Genomic DNA, 25326 nt, shown 5'->3' with positions numbered 1-25326 from the left:
AACCAACGCGTTCAGAACGCTATATGAAAATCAGAACCGATCAGTAATCATTTTACAGTGATGTTCTGTGTTTCTCTGGGACCTCTGTTTGACCTCTGTTTGACCTCTGTTTGACCTCTGTTTGACCTCTGTTTGACCCTCATGTCCTGCAGCTTGTGTCACTTCCTTTTCCACGCAGCGCTCATCATGCAGACATCATTTCTTGAGTCTGACTTTCACTCCGTCTCACAGAGGCTGAAAAAGAAACGAGCTGTCTTGTGATTTACTCGCATTAACGGGTCTCGAGTTTGTTAATATAACAAACATCATGATTCAGATCTGTCCGTTGTTCCCGGTTCCCATTGGTCAGGTGGGATTTATCATGCAGAGTTATAAGGAGTAAAAAGGGAAGCTTGGCATATCTGTCCTCAGGAGGAGAAAACTTCTTTAAAAATGTTTGTTTGTAAATAAAAAACAGGGAAGCATTTAAGGCGGGGCTTAACTTTGATTGACAAGTCGATCCTGCTGTTTATGTTTGTTCAGTACATTTTTCTTTATAACTAATATTTAGTTTTTTATCCGTAGCTTGAGCTTCACTCCTTCAATCAAACTCACCTGGAGAGGAGGAGGAGGAGGAGGGGGAGGAGGAGGAGGAGGAGGGGGAGGAGGAGGAGGAGGAGGAGGAGGAGGAGGGGGAGGAGGAGGAGGAGGAGGAGGAGGAGGAGGAGGAGGAGGGGGAGGAGGAGGCGGGGGAGGAGGCGGGGGAGGAGGAGGAGGAGGAGGTGTGGCCCAACAGGAAGTTTGTTTTGGTTTCATTCTGGTTCTCAAAGTGCGACACCTACAAAGTGGCACATTGTTCCTCTTTAGTTGATTAAATATTAAATGAATAATCCGATGAGTCAAAGCTTTTTAAAACAAGCAGACGTCACATATTTAGATTTGCTGTAAATAAAAATAATTAGAACATTTGTGAGCAAAAACAAGATGAGTATCAGGAGGACAGCTAGCATCCACTGAAACAAGGTTTTTAAAAGGATGAGGACGTTTTAAATAAAAGTCCATCTTGACCTGTGTTGGTGTACAGCGACATGTTGAACAGTGTGTGTCCGCGGTGTGAAGAGGCGCTGCTTCTGTTTGGGCCCCCAGACCAGTAGGGGGGCCCCTGAGGGCTCCTGAACTGAAACCAAAGCAGTGGCACAAAATGCGCTAATTTTGCAGAGACAGAAGGAAACCTCTCTAACGGGCTCCAATCTGACAGTCAACAAATAACAAAGAGGAGGAATCATCCATCAGTGAGAGAGAAGAAAGAAACCGGAAGTAAAGAGGAGGAAGGATCGGGTCAGACATGAACAGACTCTACCTGAGCGGATCATGCAGAGTTTTATTTAAAGAAGTAAAAGTTCAATTCTTCCCTCTCAAAGTTTCAAGAAGCTGATGTGTTGGACATGAACAGAAGATTCAGTGTTAAATTCTCATGAGGTGTGTTAACACGTGACTGTCACTTTATTTGACCAATAGATTAAAAACTAAAGTGGGGTTTTGCAGCTCATAGTTCCTCATCCTCCACAGCGTGAGTTAAACTTTTTATTTTCAATGGAATAGTTTGAAGGGGAGTGCCCTCAAGGCTGCTATTGGTCCGCGAGCCGCAGGTTGAGAAGCACGTGGCCCAGACAGAAGCTGGTGATGTCTCTGGTCCTTTTTAGACTCTGAGCTGCATGTTGCGGTGAGCTGGAATGATCGGAGCGCTTCCGTCTCATCAGAGATTCTGTCAAAGAGGGAGCGAGGCACCATCTCTGCCTGTGACTCTGAGGAACCCCGTGGTTGGGTGAGGAGGGAGGTGTGTGTGTGTGTGTGTGTGTGTGTGTGTGTGTGTGTAGGGGGAGGGGGGGGGGGGGGGGTCCTCCATCTCAGCCGCTTCTCTGCTGTCACACACCGCATGTCCACTGAGACTCAGCCATGAAGACTGAGACACCGGCAGATCTCCGCCAGGTCAAAGATCTGCTCCAGAAGCTCGCGCGTAAAGGGGAGGATGTCCCGGAGAGGCAGGACGAACTCAAGTATGTGGATTTGGACTTAGAGGACATGAGTCAAGGCGGAATGATTGGGGAGAAAGATCGCGGATCCGATGAGAGAAACCAAATGAAAGCTCCGCGCGCAACAGAGAGAAACCACGAGGTTCAAACTGAGACTGAAACGAAGAAGAAAGACAACTGTGTCGTTTGTAAATGTTCTAAGGATCTTAAGGAGCACCCCTCTCCTCCTTCTGTGACAGTAAAGTCAGAGCATTGCCTCAAACCTGAAGACAAAGGCGAGCGCGAGCGCGACCTCGCGCATCAAGACGGGTCCAAAACAGAGAAGAAGAAGAGCGAAAGAGGAGAGGATTCACGCTGCCTCCATGATGAGGAGGATTATCTGAGCGGGAGGAGTGAGGTGGAGGATTTTGAGGAGGAGGATGATGTTAGCTTGGTGCTTTCGGACGACTGCGTCCCGTGCGTAACGGACGACGAGTCCCACTACATTACCACGCACGAGATCCAGCTCTCGGAGCTTTCTGACCACGAGGGGGATTATGACATCGGAGTGGGCTCCTCCGCCAGCTGGGACCTTGAGGATGACAATCAGCAGGTGTACTCTTTTGTCGATTACGCCTCGTTTGATGGTGATGGAGCGGCGGCGGCGCGCGCTCAGGACGCAGCAGCAGCAGCAGCAGTCAGCAGTCTGCTTGAAAGTGATCCGGCCAAGTTCACCAGCTCAGATGAGAGTGTGTCAAAGCAGCAGGCCGGTGGCAACGGTGCCGGACAGATCCACCTGTCAATCAGAACCACTTCTCGAGCTATAAATGACCCCAGCAACATCCAAGAACAGAAAAATATTCTTTATCATGCCAGGCGCGCCGGAGACATGAGCCGGTATGTGTTGAGGGGAGTTGATGGGAAGGGCGACAGGGCGAAGTGTTTCATAGCCGCGCCCGGACGCTTGCACTTTGGCCACAGATTGAGGGGAAAAGAGGTCACCGAGCTCTCCAGCGGTGCGTCCAGCGCTGTCAGCGAGCTGGACGACGCTGACAAGGAGGTGCGCAATCTGACAGCCAAATCCTTCAAGAGCCTGGCGTACCCTTACTTCGATGCCATTAATTTCAGCACCTCCAGCGAGTCATCCGCATCAGAGCACGGTTTGGGGATTAACAGGTGGTCCGCGTTTGTCGACCTGAAATATGGCAACATGTCACAGGGAAAGGAGCAAAGTGTCGCTTCACGTCAAAACGCCACGGCCTCTTTTGAAATCGCCAAAAATGTGGGGAGCAGAGGCTACAAAGGTTTGACACTGGCAAGCATCAAACCGGCCACCAACAAGATCTTCACTCTGAATGGGAATCCCCACAGCGCGTCGTCTTCGAAGAAAATCGAGCTGATGGGGAAACTGAGTCAGGATCACAGCGGGCTCATCACACTCACTGAGACTCTGAATTTTCGCTGTAATGTGGAGTCGGGAATGTCTGCGGGAGAAAGGCGCACGAACTTTGCGAAAAATTCTGCAGGATCACGTTCCACGGATGAAGTTACCAACAGTGTGCCAAGCAGCCAGAGGAGAGGGGCCAGCAAGCCTGCCTCCAACGCCATGGAAGACACGCACAAGAAGGCCATATTCGCCTCCAGCCTGCTTAAAAATGTGATTTCTAAAAAGATGCAATTCGAGCAGGAGCGCAAGATGGAACGAGGGGAGATCAGTGAGCCTCCCCCGAGCTCTGCGCACCAGGACAGCGACAGCCACAGGGGGAAGGGGGGCAGGGAGCTGCACAGACAGAGCTCCAAGTTCTCAGAGAGCAGCGCAGACTATGCCATAATGTGCTTGGATGAACTAGGAGACATTATTGACAGCGGCTCGTGTGATACTATGAGCGACTCGCGGAGACGAGACGCGGCGGCTCTCTCACTAGAAACCAATTTAGAGCAGGCAAATGAAGCTAAAAGAGGCGCATTGGAAGCGTCTAAAAGCACGCTGCTTCGAAGCCAAAATAGCGCATTCAGATGTTGGAAGGACGAGGAGGTAGAGTTTCAAAAGGATCATAAAAACGATCAAACTCCGGAGGAGACGCTGCCTTCAGCTCGCTGCAGAGAGGGCGAGTGGGATCAGTGCTCATCAGGCGGCAGCAAACTGATTAAAATGTCTCATTTGTTTGTGCCAAGTATCCAACTGCTGCACAGTGACGGAGAAGAGAGGCAGCAGCTGCAGAGCCGGAGTTTCTCTCCATGTGAGGACGGAGGAGGAACACACCTGCGCTCTGACAACTCTTTATTCGTGGCAGACTCGAGGAGTGTGGCTACGTCTAAATCTCCGGAGATCAAAATCAACCTGAGGAGCGTCAGAGACAATAAAACGGAGCCGTTTGGTGTCTCCAAACTGCGCGCTCCTAATATAGGCAGTAACCCAGCCAGCCTCGGCAGAGCAGACGACTTCAGATGCCAGTCGCTGGCTGCAGCGCTGAAGGGTGAGTGTGCAGACAAAGTGCCGCACTTCATGGTTCGAGACATCAGAGATAATAAAGGGAAGTTGCAGACGCCCATTCATCAAGTCAGAGACGTGCGCAAACTTGTTAAAAGCTCCTATCATTTTGTCTCTTTGGATAACAACGAGAATAAACCCGCTGCTGACAGCCACACAGAGCAGAAGAAGCAAATGCCCAATCGAAATCTGAACTCTGTTTCCCCAATTGTGATAAAATGTCAGTCTGTGAATACAAACAGCAACGGCAAACAAGAGTTTTCTAAACGGGAGCAGCTGGACTTCGACAGGTCGTCTCCAGAGGGCGCTATACTGCAAAGTGCATCAGGAAGAGTCCCCGGAGATAACTCCATTAACTCCTCAGAGGGAGGCATTGGATCGAGAATTGAAGGCAACATGGCTTCCAAGAGGCAGGAAAACCCATCAGATGTCACGGATAAGAAGCCTGAGTCGAAGGTGGCGAACCAGGCGGCGTTGGAGAAACTCCAGGCGGCGGTGAAAACCATGGAGCAGCTCTACGTGTTCGAGAGAAACGAGTGGAAGAGGAAGAACAAGCCCAGGCCGCTGACGGACAGCCATGTTCTGTCCCTGCTCACCAGCGAGGACCATGAGGGACTCGAGGACGAGGAAGTCAGAGGTTTCAGCATGGACAGGACCGCCAGGAGAGACTCCTACCCCAACGCCGACAAGACTCCGCCTGCTGCCGCGGCGTCCCCGAGCCTGCAGAGGAGAGAGGACAAAGTGTATCAGACTCCCAAGTCGATGCAGACGACCGCCAACGCCACAGGCACCAAAAACATGTTCAGCCTCAGCTCCGGGTTTAAGCCCTCTGCAGCCACAAGGACGACTCAACCGCCGAACGCAGCCACACAAACGCCGTTCAACACGAGAAGTTTCACCCCGAAGTCGCCAAAGATGCCCGTGTCCTTAAAAAGCAGCCAAACAACGTTGAGTGGACACGATGGAGTCAAATCAAGGGAGGTAGAGAGGCAAGATCTGTGGGGCGCCGACAACGAGAACTACCTCACGATTCCGGTGAAGTCTCCCGCTAGCGCCAAGAATCCAACGCCATCCGCCGATAAAACTGCAGTGTACACGTTCACCGCCAAGACGAACCCAACCACGCCTACAGGACTGGTGGGATCCACCACCAGGGGTCCCGAAGGGTTCAACCAGTCCCCGAAACGAGCCAGCATCGTCATGGAGCCGCGGTCGCCGGAGATCCCTCCTGCGACCATCTACCACTCCTTGCCGTTGGGCATGAATGCAAATCATCCTCAGATGTACTGCTTCTCCCCGGCTATCACTCCCGCTCCCACTCTGGACCCGTTCCAGGCCACGCAGAGAAAGATGCTCCTGGATCCCACAACCGGAAACTACTACCTGGTGGACACTCCTGTGCAGCCAACCACGAAGCGCCTCTTTGACCCGGAAACAGGCCAGTACGTGGACGTGCCGATGCCGCAGCCACCTATGACGCCAGTTCCCATGCCGATCTCACCTTTGGCGCTGAGTCCAGGAGCGTACGGACACACCTACATGATCTACCCGGGCTTCATGCCGACGCCATCCGTGATCCCGGCACGGACGCTGGTGCAGTCGCAGATGTCGATGCAGTCGGAGGCTGAGAGCGTGGAGAAGGCTTCGGCGCAGCAGACGGAAGGCTTGTACATGGAGAGTCCCTTCTACATGTCGACAGGGAAGTCTCCGCAGGCCGCCACCGGGGTTCAACAGCAGGCCGCCACCGCCACCAGCAGGCCAACACAGGGGTTCTCCACTGCCAAGCAGCCGCTCATCAGCATTACTTCCCAGCAGGGTCCACGGATCATCGCCCCGCCCTCGTTTGACGGTACCACCATGAGCTTTGTCGTGGAGCACAGATGAACGGCAGCCTACCTGGACAGGTGAGCAGATCTGAATGTTTATGTTTTCGGCAGGTTTGAGTGAACAGGGAGGAGGGTCACATATTAGGTCAAAGGTCACATATTATGCAATATACTCTTCTCCATGTTCCTCCTACATGTGTCTCCAGTCTGTCTACAAACCCTCCAATGATGAGAAAAGTCCATCCTCTCCGTGTGCTCAAACAGGCCGTTTGGAGATTGTCCCTTCATGACATCACAAAGGGCATTTAAAGAGACACACACACCAAAACGGAGCGTTCAGAGAGAGCTGGTTTCTACAGGGTCACAAACCTCCTCTGCTGCTTCATTCATGTTTTATTTGGACCAAAGCTCAGAAACACAGATGTTTCATTTGGAGCACAGGGGGCGCTGTTTGAAAAGATGGAGAAGAGGGGGATCATGTGTCCTCTTTAACTTTTATCCCTCTAAACGCGAACACAGAGGACACATTTTAGCTCCCCTCTGGGTTCCATGATGTCCCTATTTTGTGCTAAAACTGCTGCTAACATCTGCTGTAGCACGAGGAAGCTGTTTGAAATGTGACAACCCCACGTTCATTTACACTCGTTAAAATGCATCATCAAAAACATGTGGGTGATGTCACTGGTCGTGCTTTCACACATGCACAAAAGCTGACCTGTACGAGTGAACTCAAACAGCCGAAGTTTTCCGGACTGTCTCCTCCGAGTAGTTTTTCCACATGAAGTCAGAGTGAGCTGATGTGAGAACTCAGCAGGATATAATCATGACCCAATGGGATTGTAAACTTTCTAAGTATGCACCACAGCGAGCTGGTTCGTGCATTCTGATATGCCAGCACAGATAAAACAGATTATGCTGACATGTCTTTATTAGCTCCGTGTTTGAATGTGAGTGTGTGTGGCTGCATGTTGGACATAGCACCAGTGCAGGAGTTAAAGGTCAAGCAATGGCAGGTATTTGTTATTGTATACACAGCAGGGCCGCTTCAGCTGCTGCCGGACATCAAGAGGCCGCCTGTCAGGTCAGAGTCGCTGCAGGGTCGGCCGGCTTTTTATAGGACCAGTCATTTAAAGACGGGGAGAGTGAGAGGCCAGGTTCCCATGGCCTCCGATCAGAGATTACATAAACACAACATGCAACCCAGCAGGCGCACATTCGGAGTTCCCCTTCTCATCTGAACATGAGACACACCTTCTTGAACAGAGAGTCACAAGCTTCAGAAATTAGCTTTTGTGTGGAAGTTATTTTCCCACTTTGTTGGAATAAACACGACAAAGTCTGCTCTGGTCACTTCCTGTCAGCTCCTCTGGTCACTTCCTGTCAGCGCCTCTGGTAACTTCCTGTCAGCTCCTCTGGTCACTTCCTGTCAGCTCCTCTGGTCACTTCCTGCCAGCTCCTCTGGTCACTTCCTGTCAGCTCCTCTGGTCACTTCCTGTCAGCTCCTCTGGTCACTTCCTGTCAGCTCCTCTAGTCACTTCCTGTCAGCTCCTCTGGTAACTTCCTGTCAGCTCCTCTGGTAACTTCCTTTGTGCGCCTCAGGTCACTTCCTGCCAGCTCCTCTGGTCACTTCCTGCCAGCTCCTCTGGTCACTTCCTGTCAGCTCCTCTGGTCACTTCCTGTCAGCTCCTCTGGTAACTTCCTGTCAGCTCCTCTGGTCACTTCCTGTCAGCTCCTCTGGTCACTTCCTGTCAGCTCCTCTAGTCACTTCCTGTCAGCTCCTCTGGTCACTTCCTGTCAGCTCCTCTGGTCACTTCCTGTCAGCTCCTCTGGTCACTTCCTGTCAGCTAGTCTGGTCACTTCCTGTCAGCTCCTTTGGTCACTTCCTGTCAGCTCCTCTGGTCACTTCCTGTCACCTCCTCTGGTCACTTCCTGTCAGCTCCTCTGGTCACTTCCTGTCAGCTCCTCTGGTCACTTCCTGTCAGCTCCTCTGGTCACTTCCTGTGAGCGCCTGTGTGTCTGATCAGACTTAAAGCTGTTTGTTTGCACTTCCTGACGTTGTTTCCTCTGATAAATGAATCGTAGATGATTTGAACTGATTGTCTTTTTCGTTGTTGCTCCCGACAGGGCTGAGCTGTGATTGGACGCTGGACTTCTCTGCATCTTTGATCACGTATGTTTCTTTCTGTTTTTAAGTGATGGATCAGAGGAAAGGCCTTTTTCCCTATTTCAGCTTTTCAAACTGGTACATGTTTATAAAGTGTGCATCTGTTGTTCACACGTAGTGAAAATCAGAAATAACTGAAGTCTGATTTTAAATCAACACGGTGATCAATCACACCATGAGTTCTGTACATTGTTTTCTCTGACTTGTTGAGTCTTTTGCACTTTGTTTCATTTTTATATCGGCCTGTTTTCTCCACAAATGAACTTTTTAAGATCTCCTGGGTGGGTGTCATGTTTTACAAAGACTGTCAGCATTAGTTTGATCTTTCTGCTCCAGTTTGATGTTTTTAAACTCATCTTTATTTTCTGAACATGTAATGTGTGTTCAACATGATGTCACACATCCTCGAGATCTCTCATCACACCTTCATCCTGCGCTTGAGGATTTTTATTCAGTTTAAGAACTTGTTGTTACTCTAATCGAATTGATGAGAGACCCAGTGTACCTGTTCACTTTATACTGGAAGGGTTATGGGGCAAAGGATCATGGGACGGATGGCGAGTGAGCACGAGGTGCCAGTAAAAGGTGAGACAAACGTTCAGTGAACGACAGTCGGTAAAGTCAGGGACATAATTCTTATTTACGTTTCTGAGTCGTCTTGAAGTAAACAGATGTTCATGTGTCCGACGGCACATGAACGCACCATACGCTCTGCTGTGATTGACAGTCGCTCGCTCGTGCAGTGGTTCACTCCCACAAGGAAATAAATCAAGGCTGGAAAAGTCAACATTATCACTCATGATAACCATTTTCAACATTTCCCTGTGACAGTGCAAAGAGAGACCTCGAGGATGACTTGTTTTTATGACCTTTGTGTTTTCACTTCCTGTTTTGTACTTTAAATGTTTCACAGACTCTGGATCTGCTGGACAGTCCATCCTTCTTCCATATTCAGTTTACGGTTGATCCACCAACCTGACATGAAGCTGTTAGTCTTCACACTGCAGTGACAGGAAGGGACACTCGAGACATTTTGTTTGTGGGTTGTCTTAAAAGTGTTTTTGTTAAAAGGTGACGGTTGTCTTGGTTTGTGGGCTCTGCAGCACTTTGTTTCTGTTTTTTGTTTTCAGGTGTGCATGAGAGAATCTGTGCAATAAATGAGAAGAACTACAGAAGTCCTGAGCAGACGGATATCCAGACATTTTATTTTGCTCAGTTGTAGCATTGTTTTCTCATCTTTATAGTCTTTGCAGTTTTTTTTCCACGCTCGACAACGAGTTAATTTATCGAGATCTCGACATATATAGATGGACAGCAGCACTGTTATCCCAAGATAAAAAGACAGATGAGGGCCTGTCGTTTTTCTTCACTGTGCCGGATTCTTCCAGTTATTTCAGAAGAGGAGAGAGCTCCAAACTTTTTTTTTTAAGAAGGAAAGAGAGTCACCGGCGCTCTTTGCAAAATGAATGATGATCCCTGTGTCATTTGTCTCCCACTGAATGTGACGTGCCCAAACATCCTCCGTGCTCCAAGTCTGATCCGAGCTGGGATGGCGAGGTGGTCCTTATAATCTGACAAAGTAGGACGGCGAGCATCCTCCGTTTGATGCAAATCGAGAAGAAAAAAAACCCCAATATGAAATGTACAGTAAAGAGCAACAGGACACCGAGACAGGACGCCTGGCAGCACTTTGATTCTCACATGAATAAAATGGCAGGTGGACACAGGCTCGCAGTCTGGATCTGAAGGAAACAACCGATATGTACTCAAGTGAAGCAAAATAAAATGTATGGAAGCATGTCTGATCCGGGCTTGATTTTTATTTGATTGTATGAAATTGTACAAAAGTGTAAATACTTTGATCTGCAGGTCTCAGGGTTAGACCTGCTGTTGTTTAAAGTCACCGTCTGCACCCGGACAGAGAGCGGACACTGTGAAGGTCGCAGGAAGTAGATAGGAAGAGAAACAGGGACTTTTATTTTGAAGGGACTTTTTGTGAAGTGAAACGATGAATGCAGAGAAATGTTTGTTTGGAAGGACGAAGAGAAACGAAACTATGAAATATCGAAGAGTTCAATGTTTGCAGTCGCGGCTCACGTTGATGTGTTTCCAGAAGTGTCCATGATGAATGTGTTTGTGAACATGTAATAAACCTGAAAGCCTTTTTTGCAGACCTCTTTTGTTTTTCATTGTTGACTTTTCTTTATACTGATGGAAACTAAGAAGTATATCTCACAAGTCTAAACATGTTACAAGAACCCTTTTAATGCAGAAACATGGAAGTTCAAATATGCGATTAAAAAGGGATTCATTGTGATTATCTGTTGAAATAAAGCCAATAATTGCGTTAAAAAAAATGAAGGTTACATGTTTGTAAATAAAACCGTCTTCCACTGTGTTTCTGAACATTTATTAACCTGATAGTCCACAGACCCACAACATGTGAAATAAATCCATCCAGTCCTTTGTTTGTGGTCTGCATAAGTATTACATTGTAGAGAAAAATACTCAGTTTCTAATGTGCTCCCCTTGTGATGTCACAGTGGGATTCTGGTTAAAAAACAAAACAAAAAAACCTCCAGCCTAGAGCGAAACTTAAGTGCAGGTCGGCCATTTTTATTCTCTCGAGTGAAGGAGGGAGGTCTAACGGTAAAACTCAGGGGCGAGGTGGCGTGCTTTTAAAGAGACACACACACACACACACACACACACACACCATCAACATCGTCCTGAATAAGCAGCCGGCGTTCAAGGCTTCTTTGCTGGCTGTGTGCTCGTGTTCAAAGTGGGTCAGTGTAAGGTATGTGGATGTTTGCAGGATCGTGTTGCAGAGCTCTGACTGTATACATCAGAGGCTCTGCATGTGTGCAAAGCATGTACACCCTGACAAATAACACACACACACACACACTCTGCACTATGGTATGTGCAACATCAGCAGATCAGCTTCAGTGTCACGAGGAATATATACACAGAAAAACTCAATCTATTTATTTGTGTTTTAGTCATTTCACTTTTTTTAAGCCACAGTTTCTCGACAAGTCCAGATAAACATTTGATTTGAGATATTAAAGGCATAACATTTGGCCTGCCAATTGAGCACAGTCAGTGGGGGATGGCATGCGGGAAAAGAGTCACAGGCCAGTCCTGAACCCAGACCTGAACCCAGACCTGATCCTAGGCCGCTCACTCGTCAACCACCAGGTCACCGGCTCCATTAAATCCCATTTAAAGGCTGTGAAGTGACGTAGCTCAGACTCCATGTAATCAAGTGTTTGACTAGAAATCTTAAAAATACACTTGGTAAGATTTGTGTTCTTATCATCTGCAGAAGATCAAAGAACTGACTGGATCTATTTCCTCTCAGCAATAATTTGGTTTTATTTTGAAAAACTAGACTATTTTGTGTTAATTGTTCCCTTTCCTGTCATTTTTATAGATGTAATTTAAAAACAAAACATATGTTTCCTGAAAAGACAGATAGACCTACCTGACATTTTATTAATTTGAATACTGAATGTTATTCTTTTAAAGGAAGGGTCGATTTGACAAATTGTTAATATATGTTATATTACTTTTTTTAAATTTATCAATACTCCACAAAAAAGGTGTGAAGAGGAAAACCTTTCAGGAAAGAAACTTTGGATAATGAAACAGGAAGCCTGTTATTCCAATTGTACGTGAATGCGTCTGGAGCGTCCGAATGACGTCACGTCCGCGCCAGGAACAGCAGCATGTGGAAGTGTGTGTTGCTGAGTTAAACAGCTTGTTTATTGCTCTCCTCTCGGTGTGTGTGTGTGTGTGTCAGTGTGTAGATATATATCAGCGCGCTGATGTCCTTTAAATAGTTTAATTCTTGATTTAAATATAAAACGAAATAACTGCGAGTGTGTTTTAAATGCAGCCAGTCAAGGCGAGCTAACGTTAGCAGCTAGCTCATTTATCAACACAGCAGCGTTATTGAATCATCCCAGCATGGCTGATGATGACACCGGGAGAGGTGACAGTAAAGGTGGCGTGCAGACCGGAAGCAGTGACGGAGGAGCTGCAGCAGAAAGCCAAAGTCTGTCCAAAAGACAGATGAAGAAACTCCTGAAGCAGCAGAAATGGGAGGACGAGAGGGAGCTGAGAAAGTGAGTGAACGCACGTGGACACTGTTGGGATGAAGTCACGTGGACACTGTTGGGATGAAGTCACGTGGACAGGGAGCAAAGGTTCCTCCTGCTGTGCAAAAACTTTATCAGACATTTCTCATCTTTTGTGTTTCTGGTTTTAAGGACGTGTTTTCATTCTGGTTTTACACATAGAACAATAACTTTTACAGTATTTAACTCAAGGGGGGATAAAAGGTGTTTCTGTTACATGTTTCTAAACTTAAAGGAGCAGTCTGTATCTCTGACCCCTAGTGTTCAAAATAGGTATTGCAGTCAGTGCGTGGAGCTTATTAGAAACATGCAGAGGCTTTTTAGCTCGGGTACAATCACTTCTATCTGAAGCAGTTCCACTGCCCGCTTCCATCGCTGCAACACCTGTTCACCTGATAACTGCTCTCATATCTGGCACACCCAGGGGCGTCCAAAACGGCTTGTTCCAATGAACACAGATTTATTTTTTCTCTTAGTTTATAAAGAGAATAATAATAATAGTCCTGTGGTTTGCAGGGAGAGACGAAAAGAGAGGAAGCAGCAGCGTCGTGAGCAGAGGCAGAATCAAACGGAGGAGGAGGGAGGAGAAGCTCAGAGTTTCAGGAAGCGTCCTCGCAGAGAGGTGACCCCGAGCTCCGTGAGGCTGCTCGTGGACTGCAGCTTCGACGACCTCATGCTGATGAAGGTAAACTGCGCTCACGGGGGGGGGGGGGGGGGGGGGGGGTACTGTTGGCGTCCCACTCTGTGAATGCACATTACAATTCGGTGTTGTAAAAGCACGCCACAGCGGGAGCTCGCCTGCTGGCGCCGCTGACACCGTCTCCACTGTAACACCTCTGTCACGACCTCTGAAGGCAGCACCGGTGGGGGGGGGGGGTGTGGACGTCCCCGGGGTGTAAATATCACAGCCTTTAAACCCTCCCTCTCCTCACTGATGACAGCGTTTTGTGTTCAGGACGTACGAAAGCTTCACAAACAGATCCAGAGGTGCTACGCTGAGAACAGACGAGCGTTACATCCTGTACAGGTGAGACCGCCCACCTCTTCTTTTCTTTAGTCTGTTCAGAACATTTACAGACACAGACAATAAACAGTATAAAAAGCATGATATACAGAGGTACATGTTCATGGGAAGTGTGGCTGACGCTTGAATCCCAGCATGATCATAACTCCGAGGACGTTTAACGACTCGTCTCACTTGTCCAGTTTTATCTGACGAGCGTCGGGGGGCAGCTGAAGCAGAGCATGGACGAGAAGGACAAAGGATGGGTCAACTGGAAGGTGAGCAGGATCCTGAATGACGCTGATCTTTGATTTGATATTTGTCCCCGGTGAACTCGAAGGCTCACAGAGCAGCAAATGTTACCAAAATAAAAGAATGATTGTCAAGATGTAAGTTCAGAGTTAAAATCCAAAATGACAAAGTTAGATACAAAAGAAGGTGTCAGTGGACGACGATCGGACTAAAGGTGTAAACAGAACTGTAGTGCAGTAAATAAATACATATAGAGCTGTTTTAACAGCGTGTCACTTTAAGGCTCCTCTCAGCTCAAAGACAGTGGAGCGATGTTAAAGCAGCAGAGGTGTTATCTTCTCTTTCAAACACTCGTCTCTCTTGTAACAGCCAGAGTCCTTCATTAATGCAGCGCCGTATCAAACAGTGTTTCAGGAGGCAGCTACGGGAGCCTGGAAGCTTCATCCTGCAGCAGATGTCAATCAATCAGTCATTCTTTATTTATATAGCGTCTATTCATAACAGGCGTTATCTCGAGACACTTTACAAAAGCAGGTAAAGCACCTTACTGTTTGTCTGTTAACATTAACAAAGAGCAGGTAACAAGACCATGCTCATTGTGATGTTTACATAAAGCAGGTAAAGGACCTTACTGATGGCTATATTACAAGAGCCCAGCTGAATCCGTCATAGAAGAACAAACTTCCCTTTAACAGGCTGAAATCTTCAGCAGACCCGGATCATGACGGAACAGCCATCTGCTAAACTGTGCTGGGCTTGAAAATGGGACAAGATGCAGAAAGAAGAATAGGACAGGATAGGTTTGGGGGATAGATGTCTCTGTTTCTTTTCGCTGCACTTCAACCTGTGTGTATCTGCATGCTGCTGTGTGTGTGTGTGTATCTGCATGCTGCTGTGTGTGTGTGTGCAGGACATCCACATTAAAACGGAGCACTACAGGGACGTCGTGGAGAAGGAGGAGCTGGTGTACCTGACGTCAGACTCTCCAAACGTGCTGGAGGAGCTGGACCACAAGAAGGCCTACGTGATAGGAGGGCTGGTGGACCACAACCACCACAAGGTGTGTGTGTGTGTGTGTGTGTGTGCGCTGTCACAGCTGCAGCTCACTGCGTGTTGGGATCACTGCAGGTCTCTGAACTGTCTGGGGTTTTTTTTTCCCTGCAGGGAATCACGTTTGAGAGGGCGAAGGAGCTGGGCATCGAGCACGCACAGCTTCCTCTGAGCAGCTTCGTCAAGATGAACAGTCGGAAGGTTCTGGCAGTCAACCACGGTAAGGCCTCAGAATTCAGACTGGATGTTTGGATACCACAGAGGAAGTGGCGTGTTACTCCAATAACGGAGAGAGACGAGGCCTTTGATCGTCTGTTTCCGTCCCTCCTGCAGTGTTCGAGATCATCCTGGCGTTCCTGGAGAAGGGCAGCTGGAAGGACGCCTTCTTCACCGTGCTGCCTCAGAGGAAAGGAGCGGTGGCCGTCAACCAGGGCGGAGAAAATACTCCGAAAGACGACGAAGAAAATTCAGACTGTGAATCTGACACAGCGGAACAAACTGCCTGAGAGCCTCGAACGTACTTCAGCTTCAGAGCTTCGAGAGGCTGACGCTGAGATCTTTCTGTTTACGCTTCGTTCTTGTTTTTTTATTACAGATATTTATTGAAGATTTTACTTTGTGCCTCCTGTAATGAGTAATATTTCAGTTTGAAGAATTCTTTCTTTTGATCAAGTTGCAGAATGAATGAATATACAGTTATTACACTAAAGAGAAGTGTTTCCTTTATTTATCATCTGTTCTGAATGAATTAATATAAAAGCTGTTAAAATGACGGTTTCTAGATCCTCTTTCTAGATATTTTCAATGAAGACAAATAGAGAATCTCTTGAGACAGATGAAAAGGTCCTGGAGAGACTTTTATTCTTACTGTGCTGTTAAGAGACAGATAACATAAAAGTGTGACACAAACAATAAAACTAACAGAAGAGGCATCGGTCCGTGGAGACGGATGGAAGTGAGCTTTGGAAGTATAAACAGATGTGAGGTCAAAGGTTAGTAGGGGTCGGACTGAAAAGGATTTGAATACATCCTTTCTGAGGTGAATCTCTGGTTCAGTAATATTGAATGTATACATTTTACTGTTGAAGGGAGAAAGATAATCCTTATCGAAATGACGGTCCAGCCCACTGGAGGATGTTGTGGTTCAGGTACACGCACTTAAATGTCTCCTATAACAGGGTTGGGTTCACAAGACACTGACAGAGACTCCTAAAAACATGTCTGTTAAAAATAACTTTTAATTATAAATTTTTTGCCCATTGTTGTGAAAATATTGACAAAAAGGGTAGATCAAGAGATGAATTTTATTCTGCTTCTGTCATTGCTTACATTAATTGTAAGTTTGGCTTCCGGCAACGAAATCCCGGAAGTTGCAGTAACCATGGTGACAAGGTAACGCGACACTAAACCGGATCCTTACAGCAAACACTTAGATTAGAGAAATAAAGCCATGAACTCTCAAAATTACAATCAGAACAATTAATCTCCACCTAAAAAAAGTTTACTTTTTTGTGTTTTTGTTGTTTTGAATCGGTTTTTGGCTTCTCTGCCAACGAAACCCGGAAGTTGTAGTAACCATGGTGACAAGGTAACGCGACACTAAACCGGATCCTTACAGCAAACACTTAGATAAAACAAATAAAGCCATGAACTCTGTCAAAATTACAATTGGGACAATTAATCTCCACCTAAAAAAAGTTTACTTATTAGTGTTTTTGTTGTTTTGAATCGGTCTTTGGCTTCTCTGCCGACGAAACCCGGAAGTTGCAGTAACCATGGTGACAAGGTAAAACGACACTCAGGCTGAGCGGAGTTGAGCGGTGCCGTTAGCTTTTTCTTAGGCTTTTACGTTTTATAACGTTTTTATTTTAATTAGATCAAATGTCCCGCAAAGTGCTGAAAGTTTTGGTTGAATTAAAGATTAGAGCGGTAAGATTTGTTCTTTTTTTTTTTTCTTCAGTTATTTAAAACCTAAAATATTGATTCGGTCTCTTCAACCAAACGTGAGCCGACTTTCATATAATTTAAATATTTTCCCACCTAGCAGTGAAGCTAAATCTCTTCTTGTTAAACTAAATTAAGACTGGTGTTTGACAAGTTATGGGACACATTTTGGCATGTAGATACCAAATATATACTTTTATTTTAACAGCTTGGCTGATATTAAATTTGAAGACTGTTTACCTGGAATTATCAGCAGGTGGGTCAACAGCTCATGATTAGCAGAAAGAATGTGTTGTATTTAATAACAGCTAACTGTGGTATTTATATAAGACTTAATCAGCATTTTCATATAAAACAGGCACATAATAGTCCAAGCAGCATATTTAAATGACTCAATAAAAACCAAACTGACCAAAAAACAACAATTCAAAAACATATGACAAGTTTGAAAGGATCAAAAAAATATTAATAAGTCTTTTGTAAATAACCCGAGCTAAAAAGCCTCTGCATGTTCCTAATAAGCTCCAGCAGCAGAAAGCTGCTCAAACTAGGATCAATGTTGGAGATGAAACATGGAGAGAGGTTAGAACGCAGAAAGCTTTACAGACCCATGCAGAGCTGGCTAAACACTGAAGCTACAGTGTCCACCACATGCAGAGCTGGCTAAACACTGAAGCTACAGTGTCCACCACATGCAGAGCTGGCTAAACACTGAAGCTACAGTGTCCAGCACATGCAGAGCTGGCTAAACACTGAAGCTACAGTGTCCACCACATGCAGAGCTGGCTAAACACTGAAGCTACAGTGTCCACCACATGCTGACCTGTGTGAGCATCCACTCTCGAGAGGAGATGATTTTGCTTCTAACCAATAAATGCTCTTTCACTGTTCTCAGGTTTCTTGTCCTGGAGTTCACCTGTCGATCAAAGATGATATCTACCTCAGCATGTGCATCATGGGACAATACCGTCAGTCTGAGTGTCTCCCCGCTGTCTTTCCGCTGCTGTTTCACGAGAAGATGACGTTTGAAAAGGTAAGTCGTAGAATGTGGGATAGACAGGCCCTCCCACATGACCCCTAATGACCCCCAAAGACAACTTGCAACTTACTCCTGGTGCCAACATAACAGGAAAAGAACGGCAAAGAGGAGAGAAGAGAAGAGAGACAGACATGGAGAAGTCTGAAGAGAGGTTCTAGAAAGAGGGCCGGGGAAGCAGAGCCAGGGCACAGTGATCACTAACAAGGATGTTAAATCTTACAGGTAAAGTCCACAAGCTGTTAGAAAACTCAAAATGTGTTTGTTTAGATTTTCAGACATGCAGTCGACCCCGGAGACATCGCAGTAATGCTCGAGTGTAAGTCACCTTAACTTGTTATAATCATTCACATACTTTATTTTATTTAATGTCTAATGTCACAATCCTCTTAGACTTCTGACCCTCCCTTTCATCAGTAATTCAACACATGATCTGGAATCATGGTGTCATGTGTCCCTGCAGCTTCTTCCTCTGTGCAATCTCAAGTTTAAATAAGCAGAAAATGGTTTGCAGCAGTAGCTGCGTCTGTCGGGACTTTGCTTGGTAACAGGAGGGTCAGCGGTTCAAGTCCTGGTTACTGAAGAGGTGCAAGTTCACTTCCTGAGCGCTGCCGAGGTGTCCGTTCATTCAGTGTTGTATTGAGACGCTTTACAGAAGAACATATGGGATCATCTACAGGCAGGATTTTTCCATTGTATTCCTCAGCGCTGAAGTGGAGGTGAGAACAGGCCGTCTCGCCATGTTTAAGCCGTCTCTCATTTTTCTCTTCTTCAGATGAGATGGTCCGAATTGATCTGGTGCAGCTGAGTCCTCCAGGTAAAGGTGTTTTTATCATCACACTCAGACGTTATTTATTCCTCTTGTTTCGTTCGTGTTGGATTATGAGGTGACGACCACGGTGTTTGCAGGAGGCGACATTCTGGCCTGCTTCGAAGAAGACGCTCGACGTTTCTTGTTCCCGGAGCCCAAACTGCTCCCCTCGTTCTCCGGAGTGGATCGAGAGGTTCTGATGACCCGAGCGCCTCACTTTCCCGTCAGTGCTGAAGATGCACCTGTTTTCCTGTTCTCGTAGATGTTTGTGGTTTCAGGTCTCTAAGGTGCACATATATCTCGTCTTTTTCTCAGGGTATCGCTCCCAGGCTGGAGTTCTCCAGCAAGACGACCGTCCTCGAGTGCTCAGCTGATGCAAAGATCAACTTTTACCCCAACGTGCTCATGGTAAAGATTCATCAACATGGGCTTATGAGTAGCTCAGTCTGTAGGGACTTGAGTTGGGAACAGGAGGGTTGCCGGTTCAAGTCCTGCTGCTGTCTCTATCTCTCTTGGCCACATTAAGACGACCGTCAGATGGCGTCACAAAGTCAACAGAAGCCCCGTCGATATGTTCAGATGTTGTTATGAGACGCGCTCTCTCGTTTCCAGAAGCCGGTGATGAAGAGGATCAGAAAGCCCTCCAGCAGACCCACGACCTCCTCTCCTCAGAGGAGACGAGGCGTCAGGTCAGCGTCACACGTCTCCAGGTCTCAGTCCCTGTCTCCTCTGAGGGCTGGACACAGTCAGCGTCTGACCCGGCTCAGTCTGGACTCTTCAGCACACAGAGGCCCGGAGACCTGGAGCACATCCAGCACCTCTCAACCTGTAAGCACCAACTACACGTCTTTATATTCTCAAGCTCTGCCAGCAGAGGGCAGCACTGAGTCATGTTTGTCTCCACACAGCTGTTACCTCACCTAACGCCTTCTAATCCTTCACCTGTAAGGTCATCTGAAGGTCAAAGCTGTGTCTGTAAATCTGTGTTGAAGCAGACACACTGAGGGAAGCCACGAGTCGAGGCAGTGTGTGTTAGCTGCTACAGAGCTTCAAACTACAGAGATAGATAGATAGATAGATAGATAGATAGATAGATAGATAGATAGATAGATAGATAGATAGATAGATAGATAGATAGATAGATAGATAGATAGATAGATAGATAGATAGATAGATAGATACTTTATTGATCCTGAAGGAAATTCAACTTTTGGTACAAGAGACCGGTTCTGCAGCGATACAATTCGCGCTGATTTGGCTTCATCTCGGACCTTTGGAGAGGGAGGGGGAGGGCGTGTTACAGGTAGGATGCAGGGGGAGTGGGGGCATAAAAAACACTACTTCCATGCTGTGCCTGTAGAGGGAGGCACAGATTGAATGCAGGGAAAAAACATTGCCCTTAACACAAACATACAGTAGCAGAGTGTGTAAGGGTGGGAGGAAGACGGGTGTGTGCAGGGAATGTGTTTGTGTGTGCGTGTGTGCCTGGCCTCCCCGGGCTCGCTCAGGTCAGGATGTTCTCACTCGCGATAACCGGCGAAGAACACTGCGTGTGCTGTGGAGAGTATTACTCTGTCAGGTGAAGGCTTTTAAATGCACACGGTGCCTTACAAATAAAGTTGAACTGAATCGAACTGAAAAAGGTCGCTCTGAAAACATGTTCTCCAAAACACTTCTCACAACATAATCAAAATAATTATACATCCTAACGTCTTCTTGTAAACACAGAAATGGTGGGAGGGGGGATATCTTCAAAAGTTACTTTGACTTCAGAACAAATTAATCAGATGAAGCCTGAATTCTGAAGGATTGAACATTACGCAGCATTTAGCACCGAGCCTCTAACAACATTTAACACGAGTTATATCACATCAATATTAAAGTGTGTGTCTGTACGCTGCACACAAAGTGCTGACTTCACTCTGAAAGTCTGCCTGATGAATAATTTAACTCCTTTCAAACACTACACAGTATATTTGGGTGGCATTGGAGGTGATAGAAGAATGTAAGTTATGTAATCCTTCAGTGAAGTCGTCTCTCAGTCACCTGTCCACCGGCATGTGATGAAGGGTTTATTTCCTCGTTAGAGATAGAAGGGATAACTGTGTCTCCCTCGCTCTGTTGTAAACCGTCAGCTGCTATCTTTATTTCCTCTCTTACGTCGTTAAAGCTGAGGAAACGTTCGAGGCCATCATTCTCCCTGCGAGCGTTACGACACTCATTTTAAAACCAAACTAATGGCTGTTTAACGTCCTGACGAAGAGCAGAGTCGAAACACGTACACACACATTTTTCTGCTGCATCGCCTTTCAGTGCAGAGCTTTCCTCACAACGAACCAGGATCTATTTTATCAGCTGAATGTCTTCATGTCTTTTTCATGTTGCACACAATAAAAAAAAACTCAAGGTTGTCTGAGGGGGAGGGGCCACGACATATGGACCCATAAATATCAACATCTTTAGAGACCCTACACAAGCTGGATGGGACGTGAGGAGGGGACAGACAAGTCAGGCCAATCATGATAGTAGCATTATGCTAAATGCTAAGTGCTGTTTCTTTTCCATGTTGTGCGAGTAGCTGATCGCTTCCCGGCCTGGAGCCTCGTTCACCAGCTCCTCCTCACCTTTGACCTCCTCTTCATCCACAGGTAAAATCACCCACCCAAGCTTCAACAAATACTGCTCTGTGTTCTCTTATCTCAGTTTATCATCTCAAACGACTTCCCAACAAATTACAGCAGCCTGGTAAAGTTATACTGCTGCTGATAAGAACAAAGCTGGTTAGTTTCCTTCTGTCCTCTAAACCTACAAACTGTCAGCTTTTTATAACCTCAGAAACATTTTCTCTCTTTTGTTGTTGCTGTTTCAGCGAAATATTCTCCAACTGGGAGAAGAAAGTCTTTATCCAACGGTTTGGTAGGTATCTTTATTTATCAGCCACAATGGAGGGGGAGGGGGGGAGGGGGGAGGGGGACGGGGGGAGGGGGGGGGGGTACATGTGTTTATATCTGAGAGTGAAAGAAAACATCAACATGTTTTAAAGGTTGAAGAAAGTTAAAGCGGACTGTTTGAAAAGGAGGAAAACGATGTCTCTGCTTTCATATGCAGGTCGGAGGGACGTCAGAAGACGAGTCCAGCTCCTCAGACACACATGACCCCCCTGACTACCACAAAGACCCCTCAGGACTGTGGCGGTCCTGCAGAGAACAGGCCAGGCGGAGGAGGTAATGAGCAGAACGCTCGTCACCGCAGAGAAACCGTTTGTTGTCTGACTTACAAAAAGATGATTCTGGACATTTTATAGCTAAAGAAAGATGATGAAGGATTCAATGATTTCCTGTTTAGTTCCCACAGAGAATGGGAGGAAATCCATGAGCGGGTCCAAGGACTCCTCACCACACCAAGAGCTGTACGCCGACTTGTCTATGTGAGTAAAACACAATATCATCACCTCTACAGACTGTCTGCACGCCGCCTCTACAGACTGTCTGCACGCCACCTCTACAGACTGTCTGCACGCCACCTCTACAGACTGTCTGCACGCCGTCTCTACAGGCTGTCTGCACGCCACCTCTAGCGTCTCTACAGACTGTCTGCACGCCGTCTCTACAGGCTGTCTGCACGCCACCTCTACAGACTGTCTGCACGCCACCTCTAGCGTCTCTACAGACTGTCTGCACGCCACCTCTACAGACTGTCTGCACGCCACCTCTACAGGCTGTCTGCACGCCACCTCTACAGACTGTCTGCACGCCACCTCTACAGACTGTCTGCACGCCACCTCTACAGACAGTCTGCACGCCACCTCTACAGACTGTCTGCACGCCACCTCTACAGACTGTCTGCACGCCACCTCTACAGACAGTCTGCACGCCACCTCTACAGACAGTCTGCACGCCACCTCTACAGACAGTCTGCACGCCACCTCTACAGACAGTCTGCACGCCACCTCTACAGACAGTCTGCACGCCACCTCTACAGACAGTCTGCACGCCACCTCTACAGACTGTCTGCACGCCACCTCTACAGACAGTCTGCACGCCACCTCTACAGACTGTCTGCACGCCACCTCTACAGACTGTCTGCACGCCGCCTCTACAGACTCTACAGACTGTCTGCACGCCACCTCTACAGACTCTACAGACTGTCTGCACGCCGCCTCTACAGACTCTACAGACTGTCTGCACGCCGCCTCTACAGACTCTACAGACTGTCTGCACGCCGCCTCTACAGACTCTACAGACTGTCTGCACGCCACCTCTACAGACAGTCTGCACGCCACCTCTACAGACTGTCTGCACGCCACCTCTACAGACTGTCTGCACGCCGCCTCTACAGACTCTACAGACTGTCTGCACGCCGCCTCTACAGACTCTACAGACTGTCTGCACGCCACCTCTACAGACTGTCTGCACGCCACCTCTACAGACTGTCTGCACGCCACCTCTACAGACTGTCTGCACGCCACCTCTACAGACTGTCTGCACGCCACCTCTACAGACTGTCTGCAGAAGCTTCATGTGGTTCTGGTACTGTGAGTGTTTTTGTTTGTTCTGTTTCAGGGAGCGTCACACTCTGAGGTGGACGAGGTCTTATACAGGAGGTCCATCTCTCCAGGTCCACCATGAGGACGCAGCCGGCTGTGGAGAGACCGGGTACGTGGACTTGAGCTTGTTTAGTTCTGTTCTAGTCTTCTTAAAGACTCGGTTCAGTTCGGTTCGTCATCCATTTTGTTCCTAAACCAAAACCCGGGAAAGATTCCCAAATAACCGACCCGTACCGTCCTACTTCTGGGACCCTTCTGTTGGGGTGCCAAGAATATCGAGCCGACCCTAAAAGGCGGAGCTAAACACTGCAGTCTGCTGATTGGTTGAAAGGATCGTTACTTTCCGTGTTTAAACAGTCGATTATTGGTGTGTATTTGTCCTCGCCGCACACAGCTGTGTCACATGACTGCTGGATGTCTTCATCGTTGCTCTTTGTTCACTGTGTTGCTATGCTACGATGTGACGCTGCTACGTAGCTGACGCAGCTATCGGAATCCAGCTTTGACGCCGCCTACCAAACAGGGCACGGTTGGCTGTTGCTTCACCGGCTTCATCCATTCGCTCATGGCACTGACCACCACGTGGTCGCCAACGACAAAGAACTATGTTGATCTTTGCGGTTCGTTATTTACACTTGTGCTTCTTCCCTGAATGTCTGATCTCTGTTCCTTTCCTCCTTCAGAGAACGAGGCCCTCAGCTCGCCAACGCAGCCGTGAGACGTCCAGACTCCACTGATGTGTGTGTGCAGAAAAAAAGAGGTTTGAGAATGTTCCCGCCCCCCTGTGATGTCAGAGTGAAATGTGTGGCGTTAAATAAACCTTTGAGAGAAACAAGAAACTCAGCGTTCTGTCTCCGGCTGAACGGCGAGTTCTTTGACGTCATAAGTCTCCGTCGTGTTAATCCATCAAGCTGACATTGTCGAGTCCTCGGGTAAATCAAGCGCAGGCTATTAAAAGCTAATTGCGGCCGCGGCGCTGCAGCGCTGTGTGAACTGCGGGCCGTATATCAGAGAAATAGCTGCTCGCTACTGCGGCTCTGTCAGGAACATTGTGAGTTATCGCAGACTGGTGCTGAAACAGAATCCTATTTTTGGTGTGATACTCCGCCTGGTAGAACAGGCGTGTGATTGGTCGGTTCTCCCCGAGCCAAGCTGTGCTAACACGTCTTCTCTCTGATAAGTCGCTGATTTAGCTCCAGAATGTGGCGTTATATGAACTAATGGCGTTTTCACACTGACTGGGTTTGGTCCGGCCGAGTTAGTGCGTTTCTCTAGAGCTGTCAATCAAACCCCGGTGTGGACCAAACAACCAATCAGAGACAGCTTCAAGAGGTGGGCCGCTCTGTGAGATGCTTTTTTTCCACCGCTGCGTTTCCTCTCTGATCATCATCATGACCGAACACGTGTTAAAGACCACAGGCAGACCTGACGGAGGGTCAGAAACCGTTTGGGTGGATGAGCAGGTCCTGGTTCAGGAGGATTAACGTGGTCCTGGTTCTGTTGCTGTCTCTCTTTAGTTGTCTGATCTGACCTCAATCATCTGAAGACATACCCGAGACAAAGACCAAGACCTTAAATGTCACTGAGAAATCCTGATCTGGTCCCCCACTCCGACTGGAACACCAGGAAGGTTACGACCTCGGATGATGTTCTTTTAGAAAGCGGCGTTTTCCGTTCTCATCACAGTCATGACGTGGAGAAAACATCAGTGGAGGTCTTGACCGGTGTTGATTTAAAATCATGGAACAGCTTATACATAACCTGAGTCTCAGCAGTTCCTCTGTGTGAAGCTAACAAGGAGACACCATGTGGACTACGGGGGCACAAAAAAGTAAAGATTTTTCTAAATATCCGATTTATTGATAACATCAATTGATCAGCCAGCCCGACTGCAAATGTTCCTCGTGTACATTTTTCCAAACAGTGTTTGTAGTGGGACCATGCATCAAACGTCCTGTTTGACCTGCACATATGTGTTCAGGATGAAGCCAGGTGGAGATGTGTGTAAATATCACAAAGTTCAGACTGAAGTATATTCTGTGGGATTATTGATGTTTTATTCCAGCC

At 47.3% G+C, this 25326-nt stretch overlaps 3 protein-coding genes across 6 annotated transcripts; all 3 read left to right on the top strand.

The window, feature by feature from the left end:
- Window positions 1-1935: 1935 nt before the first annotated feature.
- Window positions 1936-10643, top strand: cUnh4orf54 (chromosome Un C4orf54 homolog; the record flags this gene model as incomplete). Its single annotated transcript, XM_079371536.1, has 2 exons — window positions 1936-6386; window positions 8433-10643. One exon carries the CDS (start codon window positions 1936-1938, stop codon window positions 6364-6366), a length of 4431 nt encoding a protein of 1476 aa, XP_079227662.1. The 3' UTR covers window positions 6367-6386; window positions 8433-10643.
- Window positions 10644-12329: 1686 nt separating this feature from the next.
- Window positions 12330-15723, top strand: trmt10a (tRNA methyltransferase 10A). The gene is made up of 7 exons (XM_079371240.1): window positions 12330-12605; window positions 13134-13302; window positions 13573-13644; window positions 13824-13898; window positions 14783-14932; window positions 15037-15142; window positions 15256-15723. The coding sequence occupies exons 1-7, from the start codon at window positions 12448-12450 to the stop codon at window positions 15426-15428; spliced, it is 903 nt and encodes a 300-aa protein (XP_079227366.1). The 5' UTR covers window positions 12330-12447; the 3' UTR covers window positions 15429-15723.
- An 800-nt stretch (window positions 15724-16523) lies between these two features.
- Window positions 16524-24145, top strand: spata6l (spermatogenesis associated 6-like). 4 transcript variants are annotated; one of them, XM_079371236.1, is made up of 14 exons: window positions 16747-16851; window positions 17075-17122; window positions 17762-17899; window positions 18173-18221; window positions 18678-18719; window positions 18812-18936; window positions 19029-19121; window positions 19326-19541; window positions 21292-21361; window positions 21583-21629; window positions 21822-21937; window positions 22059-22140; window positions 23276-23368; window positions 23943-24145. In XM_079371236.1, the coding sequence occupies exons 3-13, from the start codon at window positions 17813-17815 to the stop codon at window positions 23339-23341; spliced, it is 993 nt and encodes a 330-aa protein (XP_079227362.1). In that variant the 5' UTR covers window positions 16747-16851; window positions 17075-17122; window positions 17762-17812; the 3' UTR covers window positions 23342-23368; window positions 23943-24145. The 4 variants fall into 4 exon arrangements, with proteins under 4 accessions (XP_079227363.1, XP_079227360.1, XP_079227361.1 ...); XM_079371237.1 differs by lacking the exons at window positions 16747-16851; window positions 17075-17122 and adding an exon at window positions 16524-16708; XM_079371234.1 differs by lacking the exon at window positions 17075-17122 and having other exon boundaries at window positions 16715-16851.
- The last annotated feature ends 1181 nt before the right edge of the window (window positions 24146-25326 follow it).

Source organism: Symphodus melops (assembly GCF_947650265.1).
Source record: "Symphodus melops genome assembly, chromosome: 20".
NCBI classification, from domain to species: domain Eukaryota; kingdom Metazoa; phylum Chordata; class Actinopteri; order Labriformes; family Labridae; genus Symphodus; species Symphodus melops.
Note: the sequence above shows the minus strand (reverse complement) of the source record. Positions and strands in the feature narration are given on the sequence as shown.